The sequence below is a fragment of the Lemur catta genome, chromosome 12, assembly GCF_020740605.2.
Source record: "Lemur catta isolate mLemCat1 chromosome 12, mLemCat1.pri, whole genome shotgun sequence".
Lineage (NCBI taxonomy): Eukaryota > Metazoa > Chordata > Mammalia > Primates > Lemuridae > Lemur > Lemur catta.
The window spans coordinates 86390432-86407314 of NC_059139.1; the positions used below are offsets into that span (position 1 = coordinate 86390432).

At 40.7% G+C, this 16883-nt stretch overlaps 1 protein-coding gene and 1 pseudogene across 2 annotated transcripts in view; one reads left to right on the top strand and one right to left on the bottom strand.

Moving 5' to 3' along the window:
* Window positions 1–1750: 1750 nt before the first annotated feature.
* Window positions 1751–1869, bottom strand: LOC123648762 (annotated as a pseudogene).
* Window positions 1870–14396: 12527 nt separating this feature from the next.
* The window catches only part of SNX2 (sorting nexin 2), a 58345-nt gene continuing 55858 nt past the window's right edge, over window positions 14397–16883 (top strand). Inside the window, exon 1 of one of the 2 annotated variants that reach the window (XM_045566369.1) lies at window positions 14397–14608. In XM_045566369.1, the coding sequence (XP_045422325.1) occupies window positions 14501–14608 (108 nt within the window). In that variant the 5' untranslated portion in view covers window positions 14397–14500. The remainder of the gene's footprint in view (window positions 14609–16883) is intronic. The other variant, XM_045566370.1, reaches the window with a different exon arrangement.

The window sequence follows — 16883 nt, forward strand, 5'->3', positions numbered from 1 at the left end:
CTGCTCACCATAAATTGACTTTTACACAAAGACACAAGCCCACAGAATGTGGGGAGAGCATCAACAGATTGTCATCTTCCCAAGGATCCTTAGCCAAGAAGAGACTGAGGATTAATTTGTCTCCCAGTCTGGGCAAGTGGAGGAGGTGGGTGGATGGAGGCATTCCTACAGCCAAGAAGTCTTCAGGGAAATTGAGCTTAACCTTGCTCCAACAAACAGGGTCAACACAAATTAGCTGACAGCTAACTGGGTGTGTGCTCCTTTGTGTTATGCTGTCCCAGGGAGAAGGTCATTGGGCCCTCCCTGCCATTGGGCTGGCTGGCTGGCTGTGGTCCTCTCAGTGACAGGGCAGGACACTGGCAGCACTGCCCAGTCACATCAAAAGAAATCAAGCGTTCAGGGAAGGCCTGAAAGGCAAGAGAGACTCTCCAAGTCTTTTAAAGTATATCACACACTAACAATTTAAAAGAACATTGCTACCTAAACTTAAACTGTTACATTTAATCAAAGTCCATCAGCATGCTTTATAGCTAAAGGGTATGGCTTCACATACTTTAAAGGAGAGTCTAGCATCAAAAATAGAAAGTCTCATCATAATTGCTATTTACCTGGAGGGGCCCTGGTAAATCCAAAGTAATTATCCTAGAAAATTCTCAAAAAAAGAAACTGACAACTATATATATATAATAAAAGAACATACCACAATTATAACTTCATAGAGTTTTTAAAAATTGGAAAAAAAATTACTAGTATAACCTCTACCAATTACAATATGATTGCTTAGATCTTAGCACTATTTTATGTGATTTGTTCATTAAACATTATATCATAATTAAATTAGAATATGCCTTTAAATATGAAGGGCAACCAGGAAATGATATGTAAAGGCTATTTCTTCACTGGTAAAATTATGACTTATACAAAAGTGTACTGAAGAATAAGATGTTCTCACTACGGACAATAAGAATAATGAACAAAAATGTCACAATCTAACTCTATGTCAATAACATATTTACTCTAAGTAAAACATTCATTTTCCATTTATGCAGATTTTTTCTATTCTCTATTTGCCAAAATAAAATCTTTTTTTTTTTTTTTTTTTTTTTTTTGAGGAGAAGGAAAGAGAAGTTTTATTACTTTGCTGGCAAAGGAGGACGATGGAGACTCCTATCCGAAATGCATCATCCTAATAATAAGCAGAAACACAGAGCTTAATAGAACCATTTTTAACATACTTCCTTAAAGTGACACTGTCTTCTTTATTTCTTCTAAACCCCATATTTACTTCTTTTTTTTTTTTTTGAGAAAGAATCTCACCCTCTTGCCTGGGCTAGAGTGCCCTGGCGTCAGCCTAGCTCACAGCAACCTCCAACTCCTGGGCTCCAGCGATCCTTCTGCCTCAGCCTCCCTAGTAGCTGGGACTATAGGCGTGCGCCACCATGCCCAGCTAATTTTTTCTACATATTTTTAGTTGTCCAGCTAATGTCTTTCTATTTTTAGTAGAGACGGGGTCTCACTCTTGCTCAGACTGGTCTTGAACTCCTGAGCTCAAACAATCTGCCCCAGAGTGCTAGGATTACAGGTGTGAGCCACCATGCAAGGCCAAACCCTCTATTTACTTCCAACTAAAGATATTTTTAAAGTTTTAGGCCAGGAGTGGGGAACCTGCAGCCTTAAGGCCACATGTGGCCTCATGAGTCCTTAAGTGAGGCCTTTTGACTGAATCCAAAATTTTTTTCTTCTTTTTAAAAGCCTACAGCACCCAGCATTCCCAGGCAGTCTCCCATCCGAGTACTAACCAGGCCCTAACCTGCTTAGTTTCCAAGATCAGACAAGACTGGGCACGTTCAGGGTGATATGGCTGTAGATGTTGGCAGGCAGGTGCCCCTGGACTGAATCCAAATTTTACAGAACAAATCATTTTATTTTTATTAATACATGTTTGTTCACCTTTTATATTTTTATTTTATTTTTCAGATGAACGTATTTAAAATACCAAAGAATAGAATAAGTTTCAATGAAATAACCCTCCCAGATTGACTGGCACAATTAGAACATCAGTAAGCCATAGGGCTAAATTGACCACTCATAATTTAGTTCTAAGTACATGCCCCTCCCCCACGTCCCTGCCTGACTGGTGCCACTACTGCATGAGGCTGGTTGGAGAGAGTTTACCGGGGTGGAGTATGCCAGTCTGTTATCAGCTTTTGACAATAGTGTACTGTGTTTCTGCTTGAAGTGGAATTTGTAAATAGTTGCACAGATTGACAGTATTTTTTAATTCTGTCTGCTTAACAGCCCATCATGTCAAAGAAAACCAAGAGAACTGAAGGAAGAAAACATTTTTAAATGAGGATTGGGAATTGCAATATTATCTTTTGTCTGCTAAAGATAAGATGATTTGCTTGCTTTGTGCTATTGCAATATCATCATCAAAGAAATTCAATGCTCATCAGCATTATAACACTCAGAAGGACCACAAATATTTTAAATTAGAGGGAGAGGCACAAAAGTTTGTATTGCAGAAATTAAAAGATGAAATGCAAAGCAAAGACAGTTCTTTCAAGCAGCAATAAGACCTGGAAATAATGCCACTAAAGCAACTTATAAAGTACCTTATATACTCAGGGGGGAAAAGGGAAAGCCATTCAATGATGTAGAAATTGTAAAAGAATGCATTGTCCAAGTTGTAGGACACTTACACCCTGATAACTTTTCTTTTTTTTTTTTTTTTTTGAGACAGGGTCTCACTCTGTTGCCTAGGCTAGAGTGCCATGGCGTCAGCCTAGCTCATAGTAACCTCAAACTCCTGGAGCTCAAACAATCCTCCTGCCTCAGCCTCCCATGTAGCTGGGACTACAGGTGTGTGCCACCATGCCTGACTAATTTTTTCTATTTTTAGTAGACATGGGATCTCACTCTTGCTCAGGCTGGTCTTGAACTCCTGAGCTCAAGCAATCCTTCCATCTCGGCCTCCCAGAGTGCTAGGATTACAGATGTGAGCCATCACACCCAACCCCTGACAATGTTTCAAACTACAAACAGCCTCTTTCCAAGAGAACCGTAACTGATTGGCAGCATGAATTGGCCTTCAACTTAACAGAACAACTTCATGCAATACTTCAAAAGGAAAATACATGTTATTCAATTGCTTTGGACGAATCAACTGATACTACTAACTTGGCGCAGGTTTTATATTTCATTGGGGTCATAATAGGAGATTTTCTTTGCTACAAAGAGTCACTCATTTTGGGCATTCTTGTGAACAGAACATGGGGAGTAGGTATCTTCAACAACTTTCAAGATTAATATTGTGAAGTTGGATTGAATTTGGTAAATTTAGTGAGTATATGCATAGACAGTGCACCTTCCATGACAGGAAAACATGAAGGGTTTTTTTGCCTGGATATAAAAAGTATTAACGGATCCAGATGCTATCATTTCTTTTCGTTGTATCTTGCATCAGCAAAACTTTGGTGCTAAAGCTATTTAAAGTGACACTTTGCAACAAGTTATAAGTATTATTAACTATATTCCTGCAAATGCAACACAGCATTGTCAGTCTTGAAACATGCTACAGTTGAAACAATGAGGTATTCAGTGTGGATTTGCAGTGCCATTCTAAAGTGCGTTGGCTATTGCAGGGACAAGTGTTAACCAAATTTTTGTCTATGAGAACAGATCATTAAATTTTATGAACAACAGAATCAGCAATGTGAATTGTTGAAAGAAGATTTCCATAGGAATGCAGCATTTCTGTGTGATACCATGTCAAATCAAAAATGACTTGAATATTTTTTTGCAAAATATGTGGCAAAAAATCCAAGCATTTTGAAGACAGCTATCTTCTTTCAAAACACTTCTTCAAAAGGATATTTCAGATGAACATTTTTCCCAGTTAGCAAAGGTCACTGATGAGCAGGATCATATATGCAAATCATTTGAAGAACAGGCAGTTGTTATAAACCTATTAATTGGAGAATAGAATGAGAGGTTCACTGACTTTCAGAATCATGATATCACACTCAAATTAGCATTTCAGCCTCACCTAGTTGATATCACTAAGGCACCTAAAGAACTACAGATGGAATTGATTGAGATCTCAGTAGGTGGTATTTTAAAGTCATTGTTTGATGGTTAAAAAAGATCCAATTGAAATATGGAAAACGCAGAGTACTCATGCCTTTGGCAACATGCCTAAAAAAATGCCTTCTTGCTTTTCAACTACTTATTGCTGTGAATCTACATTCGCCTACTTAACCCAAATCAAGACTCCCTTAAAGTCATAAATGACTGATACCCATCTAGAGGATCAACTGAAACTGTGGACTTCCACGCTGCAACCAGATATTCAAATGATTTCCAACAAAAAGCTAACACAACAAAATCATTAAAAGGTTAGTTAACTTTAAAATTAACAAATAGTTTTCATTTTTTGAAATTATTAAGTCCATAGTAGTTAGATTTTTACAAAATAACGTACATTTTTAAGTACTTTTAATTGAAGTTTCTTATGTGGCCTTATCTCATCATGGCTAAATTAATGAGGCCTTCCAACATGAAAAGTTTCCCTAGCCCCGTTTTAGGCTTTGTTGGAGATTATTTTAGGAAAGAGTTAGATATTGGCTGAGGAAAATTTTTTTAATTTTATAAAAACTCTACCCAGTGGATGGAATTTCTCTCTAATTGTAGTTTGCTGGCTCACTGGTTTCAAAAAAGAAAAAGTTATGCAAATGTGTGGAAATTGTTCTATTAATAAAAGGTGAAATGTCTATGTTTATATATACATTATTCTTATTTCATGAGCCCTGTTGTGACCAGGAGCTCACTCCAACACCAGAAATTAAGTTTCTTGGTAAACTCAGGGCTATTTTGAAAATTTATATTTGTCTAATAATGGTGGCTTGAAAGAAAATACATATCCATTCAAATGCCATCAGAGGGGTAATCCCTTTGTCATTCTCTTCATGTACACATGAAATTTCTATGCCTTTTCTCCAACAATTAATTTCTCTAACAAAACAAAAAACAAAAAAACAAGCCGGGTGCAGTGGCTCGCACCTGTAATCCCAGCACTTTGGGAGGCCAAGGCCAGACAATCACTTGAGCTCAGGATTTTGAGACCAGCCTAAGCAAGAGGGAGACCCCATCTCTACAAAAAAAAAAAAAAAAAATTTAGCTGGGCATGGTGGTGCATACCTATAGTCCCAGCTACTCGGGAGGGTGAAGAAGAAGGATCCTTTGAGCCCAGGAATTTGAGGTTGCAGTTAGCTATGATACCACCACTGCAGGCTAACCTGGGCAAAAGAGCAAGACCCTGTCTCCAAAAAAAAAAAAAGAAAGAAAGAAAGAAAGAAAGAAATGTCATCAGATTCACTGATTTTAGAGATAATTTAAGTGTGATGTAAAAGTGATAAGATTTGAGATTCCCTTGTTAGTCTTAACTTTCCAATATGTCCTATATATGCTGGCTTGAAATAACATACTGAGCTCTTTCATGATATAATGAAAATTTTTCCACTTCTCTTTCACCCTATTTAATATTTCTTGATGTAGGAAGAGCAGATTAAGCAGAAAATGAAATGTACGTCTCTTTAGCTCCATATGCCTGACCACCTCCAGGCCACCATTCTGTCTCATCTGCCCAGAATTTAAGGATTGAGACCTTTGTATTTGGTTATGCACATTATCTTGTCTAACCTTCCCAAGAATCTATTAAGGAAGTTACTATTTTTATTATTCTCCTCTTAGATTGAGTCCCAGACATATTCAGAAACTCCAAAGCCTACATGCTTTTCCACCATCCACTATTACCAGAGATAAAGGAGCTCCAACCCATTTGTATTCATCAAATGTACAACTACCAATTCCAAACTATGGGATCTAGTGTATACATGCTTCTTTCTAAAGACTATTATTTTTCATCATATTTACATTTTAAACATTAATAATGGTAGCCATGATAAAGAAGTATTCAGTTTCTCAGAGATGATTTGTAATTGTATTATTTAGCATTAGATTTGGCTACATGTGACAAAAATCTCTAAACAGTGGTGGCTTAATCAAGATGGAAGTTTGTTTAGTGTTATGTAAAAGCCTGAGATAGACATCTCTGGGCTGATAGAGCAGAATCTCAGAGCCAGGGATTCAGGCCCCCCTACTTTATTGCTATATAAGTCCCAAGTTTACTTTATGTCCAAGACGGCTGCTGAAGCTCCAGAAGCCTGCAGAAGGAGAAATTGGGGGAAGGTCAGGCCTCCCCCTTTTAAAGAACATTTTCAAGACATTGCACGTACAACTTTGTTTGCATTAAATAGGCAGGGTAGAACTTATGTACATGGCTATCCCTGGCTGTAAGGGAAGAGAAGTTCTTATTCTGGGTTGCCATGATGCCTGCTGAAACCTGGGTGTTTATTATTAAGAAAGAATGAGGTAGGGCTGGATTTGGGGGACCCAGTCTCTGTCATAGGAAAGAAAAATGCATTTGTGTTGGATGGACAACAGGGTGGATTGGATTGCTCACAGAGGTCTGGGCCATATGTAACCAGGTCTTTGAGTTTTTTAAAAAGAAGCCAGAAATGTAGATTTTTATGTGAGATTTCCTGATTCTTAAATATTGCTAGCTGATTAAAATATAAAAAACTAGTGCAGGCCAAACAAAACCCATCTGTGTCAAGCCCTCATGCTTCCTTTGATCTAAAAGAATTGGCACTGTTTCTTTTTTAGATTTACTATTTTCAATCAAACAACAAATATTGATTGAGGGCTACGATGTATAAGATACCATGTCAAGGGTGATGAAGGACAGAAAGATACAATCTTTCACTAGAACAAGAAAGTCTCTGATGTAGGAGACAGGGTTCATGACTAGAATTGGAAAATAAAAAAAAAGAAGTTGCAGTAAGCTGTTTTGTAGTTTGTTTTATTTTGTTTTTAGTTCCGTTTCTTTACCTGACCCAAAATACTGTCTCTTATTTCCTCAAGTCTTTTCTCAATGTTTATTAGTTTCCATTTCCATTTTAGCTCACTCAAGTAAATAACTCTGTCCCTAGAATTCTGTATTCATAAAATGTTATCTCTCAGAAATATCAAATATTCTTTTCCTTATTTGTTGTTAATATTCTACTCTATAGAAAAAATATTTTAAGCTTTTCTTTATATGAGCTAGTTCTTGTAAAGTTAAGCATATGCACATACATGTAATAATGTATGTGCGACCTTGACTTATTGTCCTCAAAAGGATGTGCGATGAAACATTATTAATATGTAAATGTCTACAACCTTCACTCCTGCTCCTCCCAGAAGTAGAGAGGTGAGAGCTATGGGTGAAGTAGACCAAAGTCACCTTGTCAATTCTCTTAGGAAAAGCTGCGAGAATAGAATACCAGCTGGAGTCTTTCCCTGCCCTTGGGCGATGAGTCACCCAGTCCTTCGGCTGTCCTTTCATGCTGTCATAACTGGCATGACCAGGACCAGCTCCATAAATTGCAGGCCCCAGTAAATGAAAATGTGAGGGCTTGTGTTCAAAATTATTAAGCATTTCAAGACGGCGACAGTGTAGCATTAAACTAAGCATGGAGTGCTTCTGAGTGTGGGTCCTCGTGGCCGCACAGGTCTTGTGCCCATGAAGCCAGCCGTGGCTGTAGTGGTGGAACTCAGGACACTTCTGGCCAGGGGAGTGGGGAGCAGGTGGGCAGTGGGAAAACATGGCTCAGAGATGTAGGGTGAAGTTTTTGTTTCTGGGGCATTTAGGGGTAAGAGAGGCACAGGGGTAGTTTACGTATGAGTCTTTTGTTTTTTGGTTTTAATGCAGGAGAAAATATAAGGGTTTTCTTGTTTGTTTGTTTTTTCAAGTCTTGCTGTGAACTGCACGTCCCCCTTTATGGTGTTCAAGAAATAAAAGTGAAGAAACAATTATGAAAGGATGTTTTAGTTTGTAGGACTCTGCTGACATACAGGGACTGAGACATAGGGGTCACACTATACAGCTGACCTTTGAACAATGCAAGGGGTTAGGGGCACTTACCCCCCACGCAGTCAAAAATTGGCATATTAATTTTGACTTCCCAAAAACTTGACTGGTAGCCTACTGTTGAGTAGAAGCCTTACTATAACATAAATAGTTGATTAATACAAAGTTTGTATGATATATGTATTATATACTGTGTTCTTACAATCAAGCTAGACAAAAGAAAGTGTTTATTAGGAACATCATAAGAAAGAGAAAATATATTTACCATTTATTAAGTGGAAGTGGATCATCATAAAAGTCTTTATCCTCATCATTGTCTTCACACTGAGTAGACTGAGGAGGAGGAAGATGAGGAGGGGTTGGTCTTGGTGTCTCAGGGGTGACAGAGGCCAAAGAAAATCTGCCTATAAGTGGATAAACAGAGTTCAAACTTGTGCTATTCAAGGGTCAATTGTATAAGCACTTCACAGCTATTAGTAATGTCACTGATTAAGGGTTGGCTGACACTTTTATAGTAATCATAGTTTATTTGTTTCCATTTATAGCTTGTGAAAAAAAAACACTATGCTTGACTTTCTCCCTCCCTCCTTTCCTCCCAGCCTCCATACATCCCTTTCTTATTTCCTCCCTTATTTCCCTTATTTCCTCCCTTCATTTCTTCCTTCTCTTTCCTCCCTTCCAGGCTAGAGTGCCATGGTATCAGCCCAGCTCACAGCAATCTTCCTGGGCTCAAGCAATCCTCCTGCCTCAACGTCCCAAGTAGCTGGGACTACAGGCACATGCCACCATGCCCAGCTAATTTTTTCTATTTTTAGTAGAGACGGGGGTCTCCGTATTGCTCAGGCTGGTCTCGAACTCCTGACCTCAAGCAATCCTCCCTCCTTGGCCTCCCAGAGTGCTAGGATTATATATATGCGTGAGCCACTGCGTCCGGCCCCTTCCTTTCTTTTTTAACAAATATGAACCCCTTTAATATCTCCCAATAAGGAGCTTAAACATTTTCACTTAATGATAACCAATCATATTTATTTAAGCAACCAAATGATTATTTTTCTCAATATAATTGCAAAGAAGGTCATAATGAATTCTTATTTGTTCAAAGCTGCTGCCCTATATCTCACCTCACTCACCAGGAGCTAATGTAGCTCCCAGGTGTTCCCTCCACCTCCTACGTATTCTTCAATCCATAGCTGAATTCCCTGTTCACCCTTTTCACTCTGCCTTCCAGAGCCCCAATTCCCATACAAACAAATGTTCTTACATTACCTGGTTCCTCCCAGAAAGTTCCCTCAACCTTCATGCCTTGAGTAATATGTCACTTTCCCCCCCAAATATGGCTCATGTTGGGTTCTAAATATCATTTTATGCCATCACTTTCTAACACCCTTGAAAATATTCCTTCTTTGAGATGATGCCACCTCTGCTATCACTCCTTGTTACTGGAAGCCACATATTTCTGGCCACTCCTCCCTACTGAGAGGCTTCAAAATCTTTGCCCCCTTGTCCCTCCACCAAGATCATCCTAAAAAATCCTGACCTTAAATCAACCAATCATCCACCTCCATTCCTGCACCAACATTGCTAGGCTATTGGAGAAAATCACACAAATGTGGGGATTATTTCTATCAGAAACATACAGTCTCCACCTCATTTAGGCTTTCAGTACTACTTGTTAATCCCTTTTATATCCCTGGTGAATGTTCTAATTCTACACCCAATCACTGAAGATATTCTTCAACTTCCTCAGGCCACCTATGCTCATGCTGACCTCTTTTCTCATAGCAATTACATTTTCTTCCCCCCCAAAAAATATTTATCTTGAGTGTTGACTTTTTCCATTTTCTTGCCCTTATATTTACCATATTTACAAACAAGTCTATAAATATATCCACTTGGGATAAACTGATTGCATTAATGGCCTCCCTTTTCCATTCCCTTTTCCCTGAAATTTTGGAGTCCCTTCCCATTCTGACCCTGGGCTTGGCCATGTAACTTCCTTTTGTGGAGGCTTGAAGAAGTACTTGCACGTCTCTACCTTGTATTTGGAAGTCTGGCAGGGCCTTGCACAGAAGCCCATGCTAGCCTGTTGGAAGATGAGAGCACATGGAGCACAGCTGAATTGTCCTAGCCAAAACCAGCACCAGCCAATCCATCAGCTGACCACATGAACAAGCCTAAAGACAAGATTTGCCAAATCTGGTCCAGAACTGTCTAGCTAACTTGCAGACTCATGAGAAATGATAAATGGTTGTTTTCAACCACTAAGTTTTGGAATGGTTTGTCATGTAATGACAGCTAACTAACACAAACTGTCACTCTTATCTCTCTACTCTCAGAGGAAGATGTATCCCTTTTTTTTTTTTTTTTAAGAAACAAGGTCTTGTTATGTTGCCTGCCCAGGCCGGTCTTGAACTCCTGGCCTCAATCAATCCTTCTACCTCAGCCTCTAGAGTAGCTGCTCCTTCTCTTTTTTAAAGCAAATTCCTCTACTTGCTCTTTATCCCATTCCTGTGTTTTAGATCTCATCCCTTTGATAACTTCTCTCTATATAGTATTTTCACCCTCTTGCTCTCTTTTGACCTCTTTCCCTTATATATAAACATGTTCAAATCTCTCCCATTAAGATAAAACAAACACACAAAAAAATAAACCTGTGTCTTTGGCAAGTTACTTACCTATTTGTCATTTTTTTTCATTCTATTCCTTGAATTCTATTCCTTTCTCTCCAGAGAAAGCAGAACCAACAGGATATCTATTTTTTGTAGAGACGGAGTCTAGCTCTTGCACCAGCTGGCCTCAAACTCCTAGGCTCAAGCAATCCTCCTGCTTCCCAAAGTGTTAGGATTACAAGTGTGATACACCATACCCAGCTTGCTGATAGATTTTTTCCTGCTCAAGGGAGGTCAATCTTTGTTCTATTATGGCCTTTAATTAATTAGATGACACCCATCCATATTATGGAGGTTAATCTGGTTTACTCAAAGTTTACCAATTTCAATGTTAATCTTATCCAAAAAAATCTTCACAGAAACATCCAGAATAACGTTTGACCAAGTATCTGGGCACCATGGCCTAGCCAAGTAGATACATAAAATTAACCAATACAACTTGCCATATCCATTTTTTTTTATGACAAGAGTCCTATATCCATTTTTTGTAGCTATGAGCAATTTACCCTTTTCAGATGTTATCTTATTAATCTACTCAAGGCATTTGATACTGAAAATGCTTTTTTCTTTGTCCTTTTGCTTTCTTTATAGCTTTCTCTCCTAGATTGCTTCCTTATCTCTCTGACTGCTGTGTTTCAGGATTCTTTATGGCACCTCTTCCTTCCCTGCTTCTTGAATGATCCTTAGGGTTGTACTTCCCAGACTACCTGGGCCCCCTCATCTGGCTTCAACTCCCAGATCTTTATCTTCCACTTAGCCTCTCTTCTGAGCTTCATTCATTCATTCATTCATTGAGGGTATTAATAGGGTATCTATTTTACTGAGTGCTAAACACTGTGGAGTCTTGTGGCAACTTCTAAAATGTCCCCCAAGAACCCTGCCTCCTATTACTCACACCTTTGTTTTACCTCTCCCTTTGAGTGTGGGCTTCCAATGAATAGAATACAGCATAAGCGATGAGACATTACTTCTGAGATTAGGTTACAAAAAGACTCTGGCTTCTTTCTTAACCTCTCTTGCCTTCTCCTGGGGTTGTCTCTGTCTTTGCTCTGGGACATGTTGTGTGAGAAGTTGTATGGTGAGGCTTGTGTGGCAAAGAACTCAGGTCTCCAGCCTATAGTCAGCAAGAACTTGAGTCCTGCCACCGGCCACCTGGGTGAGCTTGGAAGCAGGTCCTCTGCAGCTGAGTCTCGAGATGATTGCAGCCCTAATTGATACCTTGATTGCAGCCTTGTGAGAGACTCTGGATCAGAGGCACCCAGCGAAGTTGCAACTGGATTCTTGATTCACAGAAACCATGAGAAAATAAATATTTATGGTTTTATACTGCTAAGTTTTTGTGTAATTTATTTTACAATAATAGATAACTAATACAGGGCTACTCCAGATCCAAAGTCAAATAAGAAATGGTCCCTGAGATCAGTGATCCTCTAGTTCATTAGGGATGATAGAAAAGTGACCATGATCACAGTATGATATGATAGGTGTTACAAAAATGTATATAGCAACTGATTGGAGACAAAGCAAAGAGCATTTCAATCATACCTGAAAGTTGAAGGATTTATTCAGTGGATTTTATTTTGTCATTGGACAAGGAGGCTAAATCATTTGATGAAAATGAGAAGAAAAAGGTGGTAGGAAACATAAGGAAAGAATGAATTTTTAGAACCTCTGCTGGGAAGAAGAGTTCAAGAAGTTGGAAAGGAAACAAATGATGGTATCTAGGCAGTGTGGAGTTGAGATTTGAGATCACAGATGTATAGGATCTTCAATCTGGGGTTGGGCTTTATTTTTCAAATGCTTTTAGCAATCTGGATATAAGATTAGAGAAGCTGTGGCTGAATTTGGGATTTTAGAGAAGATAAAACAGAAAAGCAAGAAACCCAGGAAGACAGAGAGCTGACAAAAATAATAAGACAATTCTTGCAGTCCTAGTTCAGAGAATTTAGGCTGAATAGGGAAAGAAAGACAGCCAGAGCCCCTGAGAATTTAGGGAAAATGCAGCTGATTCTGACCTCCTACCAATCACTGCAATTAGGGGAGTCAATGTTACTCGGTTTAAGCCTAGGCTATGCCCTCTACTGCTGAGTTGGAGAAAACTCACAGCTGAGGGTGGGAGAGGGATGGTTACCCAGAAGCAAATCCAACTAAGAATGCCCACATTCTTCTAGGGTAAATGAATCCTGAATTTTTAGGGGGGAAATAATAACTGCATTTCACAGTCTCTCTTGTAGCTAGAGATGGCCAAGTAACTAATAAGCTGGTCAAGAGGATATGGACAGAAGGGATGTGTGTAACTTCTGGAATGTACCCTTAAAAAAAAAAAAGCGATATCATCGTTTCCTTTTTACTTCTTTTCTGCCAGCTGGAATGTGGTGTAATTAGGGGTGTGAGCCAACTTGAACCATGGGGAAGAGATTACATCTCTGGGAGGGCAGAACAACAGAAGGAGCCTGTATCCCTGGATGTCTCATGGAGCCTTCCTTCATACCAGCCCTGGTCCTACATTAGGCACAATTAAACTTGCCCATTTTCCAAGCCACTTTTAACATGAGTCTCTGTTATAAGCAACAGCACTTATATTTCAACTAAATCAGATATGGACTAAAAGATAAGCTGGGAATATAAATGACCATAGCACAAAACAGCTGTAGTAAGCAATAAATAGAGGCACAGGTAAAAATTAAGGATACAGAGAAGAATCACCTCAACCCAGGCTGTGAGGATTAAGAGGTTGAAGATTCTGATCCATGACAGATCCCAGACTGTCCATAGGTGGTGGAGTGCAGGCCAGGGAATGTCAGTATGGTGCTGTTACCAACCATTGATTTTCCTGCCATCTTTCCATCCTTTTTGACCCTTACATTACTGAGGAAAAATTGTGTGGCTCATGATGAAGCTGTAGTAAACCACAGACAACAATTAGGGCCCTTTTGTTATCTAGAGTTGTAATGTCTAATAGGTAGCTAACTGGCCACATATGGCTATTTAGATTTAAATTAATTAACATTAAATAAGATTAAAAAGTCTGTTCCTCACACTAGTCACATTTCAAGTGCTCAGTAGTCACAAGTGGCCAGTGGCTACTGTGTTGGACAGCACAGTACATTTCCATCCTGTCAGAAAGTTCTACTGGGCGGGAGGATCGTTTGAGCTCAGGAATTCGAGACCAGCCTGAGCAAGAACAAGACCCCGTCTCTACTAAAAACAGAAAGAAAATTAGCTGGACAACTAAAAAATATATAGAAAAAATTAGCCGGGCATGGTGGCGCATGCCTGTAGTCCCAGCTACTCGGGAGGCTGAGGCAGGAGGATCGCTTGAGCCCAGGAGTTTGAGGTTGCTGTGAGCTAGGCTGACGCCAGGGCACTCACTCTAGCCCGGGCAACAGAGCGACACTCTGTCACACAAAAAAAAAGAAAGAAAGAAAGAAAGAAAAGAAAGTTCTATTGGACTGTTCTAGAAGAAAGGGTATGTGTCTCTTTCACCAGTATTCAATCTTGCCCTCAGTGTGTGTGTAATCAAGGCCAAAGACTGGTTCCCAAGCTACTTCCACTTCCTAAAGAAGATTTTAAAACTGGCAGGGCCAACATAAACATTTGACCTAGTTCTGCTAAGAAGTTGACGTGGTCATGAAAGTCCAAGATTCTTCCACACGTCAGGAAAGAGGCGGGGCCCCAGACGCGGAGGGGAGAGGAGGGGCGATCACGGGGCCGGGGGCGGGGCCGCGCGCGGTGGGCGGGGCCGCGGGAGGCTGGCCGGGGAGGCGGGGCGTCTGCGGGGCCGCGCGCCAGCCCAGCCGTGCGTGCTCACGTGACAGTCCGCGAGGCCCCGCTCGCGCAGTCGTCAGGGCGAGCGAAGATGGCGGCCGAGAGGGAACCTCCTCCGCTGGGGGACGGGAAGCCTACCGACTTTGAGGAGCTGGAGGACGGAGAGGACCTGTTCACCAGCACTGTCTCCACCCTAGAGGTGAGACCGCGTCGCTGGGGGTGCTGCGCTGCGCCGCTGCCGCGCGTCGCATCTTTAGGTGCCTTTCCCCTGCCGCGACTCGTCCCTCCCCACCCCCCGGGTTTGCAAGGACCTGCTCTGGGTGACACCTGTCACGCGGGCCCCACCTCCGGGGCCTGTCAGTAGGTTAAGGGTTGGCCTGGGCGGCAAGGCCTCCTGAGGAGAGCAGCCTGCGGGCCTGGGGGGCGGCCTAATTCTCTGAGGGGCCGGGACCAGACGGAGCATCGCAGCGCCTTTCCCTGTTTAGCTGGCCGTCCTCAGTTTCTCTTGCACCTCTTCCAGCCTAGGAAGGATCTTGCCCTGGGTCCCGGCAAACCTCCACCGCCCTCCCCTGGGGCTTCGTGGCTCCTCTGGAGAGGTACTCGCTTTCCCCTTCCCATGGGAGGGTGTGCCCTGCACGGGGGAGCAGCGAAGGGAGCGCTGAGTGGCCGAGGTGGGAGTCTGCAAGGAGCCTGTGAATGCACTTTTCCCAGTCATGGCCCCTCGTGGACGGCTAGTTCCTCTTAAGGGAGGTGCTTCTGTTTTGAACTCTTAAGTAGATAAATACATTTACCTGTACTTGACTGTCTTTAGTTCCTAGACTTTTTAGGGGTCATAGTGTTTTGAAATACAAAGTTGAAGCAGGGAGTAGTCCAGGAAACTGCGTGTGTGTAAGTGGCCAGAGTAGAAATAGAAGCAGATCTCGCCTTTTTCCTCTTTTCTCGCATGGTCAGCGATCTCTGAAGCTGAGTGTTCCTGTTTTTGTCAAAGGAAACACCCTCTATGAACATAACTTTATTGGGTCCTCCTATATCCAGTTCATGTTTGAATTGCTTTGCATTTGATGAGAGCACACACACCTCATACTCTAATTTTAAGTGTGTTCAAGTATATTGAAAATGTAGCAGATTTCCCAGAGGTTTGTTTATCTCAGGCTGTACTTCCTTATAAAGTACTTTTTAATAAGCTTTCTTAGCTTGTTCAATTCTACACCAAATCAATTAGAAATTACTGTAAAATATCCATTGTCTGAAATTCAGTTACCTGAAACTGGGAACTTTGGGAACCATTTTCAGCACACTGACCACATTCTATTAATTGCACGTGCAGTGTCCCAGCCAAAACTCACCACCCCTCAGGTTATAGGCTTCCTGGGGCTAGTGTTTTGATCACCTTTGTGTTTCTCACAAAATCTTTAACATCTGCGTTTAGTAAATGTTGGATTGTCAAAACAGCACATCCTCCAAAATAGTAAAAATTATTTTTCAGAATATATTTTGGGAGGTTACTATGCTTTTATTCCTTTATACGTACTGTACCGTAACATGTGTTGAAAGTTAGTGTCTGCAGGATCCTAACACCTGTATTCCCTTTGGGGGTAAAAGGTTTTCTGGTAGCAAGAATCAGAACAAACTTGATTGACCCTAATGTGAACTAGAATACTGTGAACACTAAGCGTTCTGTTTAATTGAGTTCATCTAGAGTTGAGTAAAAGGAACTATAATCTGTATTTTCAATGTGGATGGAACTTTTAAAAAAATATGGTGTTTGACCTTTTTATAGTAAAAGTCTGCAAAGTTTGATTATGAATACTTTAAAGTTATCTTAGTTAATGACTGTGAAAGTTGTAAATACAGTTTTTTTTTGGTTGTTCTTCTAAACCTCTTATTTCATGTAGTTATTCTGGTTATTTTAAGAAGGTGGTATGGCTGTGAGATTTGTAAATTCAAAATGTTTTTTTTTTTCCCCAAACTGGGGAAGGATATATAGCAGTATTTTCTAGTATACTAAAACTTCTCTAAAAAAATGCTCTTTCAGTACTCTACTTTTCCTTTAAACAGTGCTTCTCAAACTTCAGTGTGCAGGAGAATCTGCAGTATTCATCTTTAAAATGTAAATGCCTGTGTGTCGCTGGAATCTATGAGCTCATTTTTTATGTATTAATTTTTCTTGAGATAGGGTCTCCCTTTGTCACCTGGGCTAGAGTGCAGTGGCATCATCACAGTTCACTGCAGTCTCAAACTCCTGGGCTCAAATGATCCTCTTGCCTCAGCCTCCTGAGTAGCTGGGACTACAGGCATGCACCACCATACCCAGCTACTTTTTTTTTTATTTTTTGTAGAGACAGGGTCTCCTTTTGCCCACGCTGGTCTTGAACTCCTGGGCTCAAGCAGTCCTTCTCCTCAGCCTCCCAGAGTGCTAGGATTACAGGTGTGAGCTACTGTGCCCAGCCAATAGTCTGCATTTTTAACAAGCT